At 36.5% G+C, this 4,148-nt stretch overlaps 1 protein-coding gene and 1 pseudogene across 1 annotated transcript; both read left to right on the top strand.

The window, feature by feature from the left end:
- Positions 1-703: 703 nt before the first annotated feature.
- LOC130706049 (small nucleolar RNA SNORA62/SNORA6 family) lies at positions 704-837 on the top strand (annotated as a pseudogene).
- Positions 838-985: 148 nt separating this feature from the next.
- Positions 986-1,471, top strand: LOC130705930 (40S ribosomal protein SA-like). The gene has a single exon (XM_057536236.1). The coding sequence runs from the start codon at positions 1,031-1,033 to the stop codon at positions 1,397-1,399; it is 369 nt and encodes a 122-aa protein (XP_057392219.1). The 5' UTR covers positions 986-1,030; the 3' UTR covers positions 1,400-1,471.
- The last annotated feature ends 2,677 nt before the right edge of the window (positions 1,472-4,148 follow it).

Here is a 4,148-nt window from a genome sequence, read left to right as displayed (position 1 = left end):
CTGATTGACCAAAATTTTAAAAAAGATAGGTAATATCCACTGTTGATAAGTGTAAACAGTAGGTACTCGTATGAATCACTGAGAACTAGTGGAGTTTGAAAGGTGTTTTTAAGTTCTCATCAACCATTTCATCAACCTATCTCTGCAGTTTCTTGGTTTTCAACCTAGATAAATCCTTGCACCTATAAATATTGAAATATATATGAGGATGTTTATTGAAGCTTTGTTTATAATAGCAACAAACAAAAGAGAAATAACATAAATATTCCCAGAGCTAAGTAGACTAGGGCTCTATGGATTCATGGAATATGATCCCACTTATAAACAAAACCAAATATAAAAATATATAGACACACATATATAAGATATAAATATGTAGAAAAATAGTCAAGAAGGATATACCAAACTGTTAAGAGTAGTTATATCTTAGGGAGGGAGTAGAATTGGAGCTAGGGATGGGAAGAGAGAACTTTCTGATATTTATGCTATCCACTTGCACATTTTTTAAAATTTCCTGAGACTATATTTCTTACATAAATAATTTTAAATTTATGTAAATGTTTGAAATGACACCATTATTATAAAAGTAATACGTGTTTATTATAGAAAATTTGGAGAAGGAAAATAAAAATTAGCCTGTAATCCAGAAATATCCACTACTAACATTTTGATGTATAGCCTGCCAAATTATTTTATTCATATACATGCATTTTAAAATACAAATGGCATGAACTCACAAGTGTAGGTAGTGTGCTACATGAGGGGCAAGTTTTTCGCTAACATCACAAGGGTCTCTGGCCCAATGAGTGGAGTTTGATAGTAATACTTGCTACAAATGTATGGTTTTAGTATATGAAAGCTTTAAGGAGAGATGAAAAGACATTTTAAAAATGGCCTGTGTTTTCTTCTGCTTTTCTCCATTATTTCTTACTCCTGGACCTCTCAGGCATTACTTGGCCTTTCTGTTTTCAGACTAACTTGATGTATCCTGATGTAAGATCCTAAAAAGGGAGCTCACTCAGTGGGTCTGATGTGGTGGATGCTCGCCCGGGAAGTCCTGCGCATGCGCGGCACCATCTCCCGTGAACACCCGTGGGAGGTCATGCCTGATCTCTACTTCTACAGAGATCCTGAAGAGATTGAAAAGGAAGAGCAGGCGGCAGCTGAGAAGGCTGTGACCAAGGAGGAATTTCAGGGTGAATGGACTGCTCCAGCTCCTGAGTTCACTGCTGCTCAGCCTGAGGTGGCAGACTGGTCTGAAGGTGTGCAGGTGCCCTCTGTGCCTATTCAGCAGTTCCCCACTGAAGATTGGAGTGCTCAGCCTGCCACTGAAGACTGGTCTGCAGCTCCCACTGCTCAGGCCACTGAGTGGGTAGGAACGACCACTGAGTGGTCTTAAACTGTTCTTCCACAAACTCTTAAAATGGAAATAGGTTGATGGAAAATAAAGTTTCTAAAAATTGAAAAAAAAAAAAAATACAAATGGCATTGTATATTGTGACCATCTGCCCTAATATAAAACTACTTGTGGGGCTTCCCTGGTGGCGCAGTGGTTGAGAATCTGCCTGCCAATGCAGGGGACACGGGTTCGAGCCCTGGTCTGGGAAGATCCCACATGCCACGGAGCAACTAGGCCCGTGAGCCACAATTACTGAGCCTGCGCATCTGGAGTCTGTGCTCCGCAACAAGAGAGGCTGCGATAATAAGAGGCCCGCGCACCGCAATGAAGAGTGGCCCCCACTTGCCGCAGCTAGAGAAAGCCCTCTCACAGAAACGAAGATCCAACACAGCCATAAATAAATAAATAAATAAATAAATAAATAAATAAATAAATTAAAAAAAAAAAAAAAACTACTTGTGTTCAATATCCTTTTTGAAAGGATATATTTTCCTTCATTTGTTCAATAAGTACTAGGAATACAATCGTGAGTTAAAGTATAATGTATTTAATTAATCTTCTGTTGTACTTTTAGATTTCTCCCAATTTTTTGCAGTGTTGAAATACCTCTTTAACTAAATCATTATTGTGATTTTATTTCCTCAGACTAATGCTTAAATTGCTGGAAGCGTTGCTGCTGGATCAGATGCAATGTGCCTTTTCTAGGCCTTGGATGTGTATTTATACAAGCCTTTTGTTTGGTAAATTACTGTTTAATACCCACCAGCAGTGCATAAGAGTAGCAGTTTCCCAGTTCCCTGACCAACACTGGATATTGCAATTTTAAAAAATATGAATTTAATAAGTAAAGTCTGGCATTTGTTTTTATTCATGCTAATCAATTCTTTGATTATGAATAAAGTTTAATACTAAGGATATTAACCCTTTGACAGTATATTGCAAACACACAAACTTTTTAGCCCCCAGCTGTAAACTAAGATTACATTTGATTGCCTTTAGAAGTCTCAGTAATATTAATTGCTTAAACATGCTATTAAGCAACTATTATGTATTTGTGTGTGTGTGTGTGTGTGTGTGTGTGTGTGTGTATGAAATACATCACTCTACATACAAAAAAATAACATTACCATCTTGGCTTGTGATTGACTCATATTCCCTTATAGAAAAATTAATTTATTTTCAATCAGTTAACAATGTTTTAAAAATTAAAATGTTTTCTGGAAAACTATGTTCTTTGGGAAAGCTTTCTTCATGAGAGATTAAAATCTGCCTTAGACTTTTACATGGATTAAGTTTTAAATTAGCATAGAAGAATAACAATATGAATCAATTTGATCAAAGAAAAAGTGTCACTAATTATTTAAACAAGACACTTACAACAGGGATTTAAAGGCAAAGCAGCGGATTTCCCTTGCATGTGGATCAAATCAGAAGTATCCCATAATTGACTCTTTACAAGACCCTGCTTCAGTATAATGGACTAGATATTAAAGCTCTAAGTATTTAAAGCTAGTTTCCGTCTTTCTCTAAATGGAGGCCCGCCACTAAGAGCTATTTTACAAGTCTGACACATTAGCTGCATCACGGGGAAATACACTGGCTCTGCTTCTAGGGCGCGGAATTTCAAGTGCTTTCAATAGTTAAATGGTGTGAAATGGGTAACGTTGAACCTGTGAGAAGCAATGAGCGCCTAAAAAATAAATTCCAGATGGGAAGTTTGATGGAAAGGGATATAGATACTGTAATGGTTCTTTCAATGAATTAATTCCAAAAAGAGCTTATACGTTTTGTGTATTTCTTTTTGTATTTTTAGCCAACTTATCTGTGCATGACTTTGCGGGGGAAGAAACTGTAATTTTCCCCTTCTATTATTTAACATTGTTTGGAAACAAAGCAAGTTTTGTAAACTATTACTGTCAGATCAAACACAGGAATAGAATAAGACGAGTCATATAAGGAGTATTTTATAACTTTCTTAGACCAGTAAAGTGAAAGGGTCAAGTCCAGACCACAGCTCTTCCTTACAGGGTAACATTAGACTAAATAACTAACCGCTTCGTATGTTAGGAGTCCCACTACAGAATAGAGGTTTTGGTATCTACCACTGCAGTACATTATTCATCAGAACAGGATGTGTTTTAATGTTTTGATCTCATAGCATCTTTAGTAGTTCACATACAGAACAACTCTGAAGAAGAATTATAGTGTAGTGAAAAGAGTTTTAATGTTTGACTAGATGTGGGTTCAAATCCCAAATTTGCCACTTAGTAAATGATCTGGGTCATTTTATTTAATCTCTCAGGGCCTCAGTTTCCTCATTTATAAAATAGTCATATCACTAGGAATGTTGAGGGGATTATACAACGCAATGTCTGAAAAGCACTAAGCAGAGTGGCTAACTTGTAAGTCCTCAAAAATCATAGCTCTTATTATTCACAGTAAGTGCTTATTGAATTAATTTTCTTGTAATTTTTCTTACCAATAATCAAAATAATTACTAATTGGTATTCAAAAGACGGCCCATTTTGACACAGATATTGGCCATTCTTTCTCCTGTACAGTATGCAGAATGTTGGAAAATATATTTGTGCTTCTACCACCCAATATAATGAATAGAATGGAGCCAATGCAACACGCTCAGAATGGGTTTTTGAAGTTCTAGCTTCACAACTTACCAACACAGCTGCAAAAACCAATAGCTCCAAGGTACTGCAGTGTTCCATTAGTGTGAGAGTCACATCGGCCAGAG

This window comes from Balaenoptera acutorostrata, chromosome 20 (assembly GCF_949987535.1).
Source record: "Balaenoptera acutorostrata chromosome 20, mBalAcu1.1, whole genome shotgun sequence".
Classification (NCBI taxonomy): domain Eukaryota; kingdom Metazoa; phylum Chordata; class Mammalia; order Artiodactyla; family Balaenopteridae; genus Balaenoptera; species Balaenoptera acutorostrata.
Note: the sequence above shows the minus strand (reverse complement) of the source record. Positions and strands in the feature narration are given on the sequence as shown.

Coding starts and splice junctions, on each gene's coding strand:
- LOC130705930 (XM_057536236.1), top strand. CDS start 1,031: ATGTGGTGGATGCTCGCCCGGGAAGTCCTGCGCATGCGCGGCACCATC.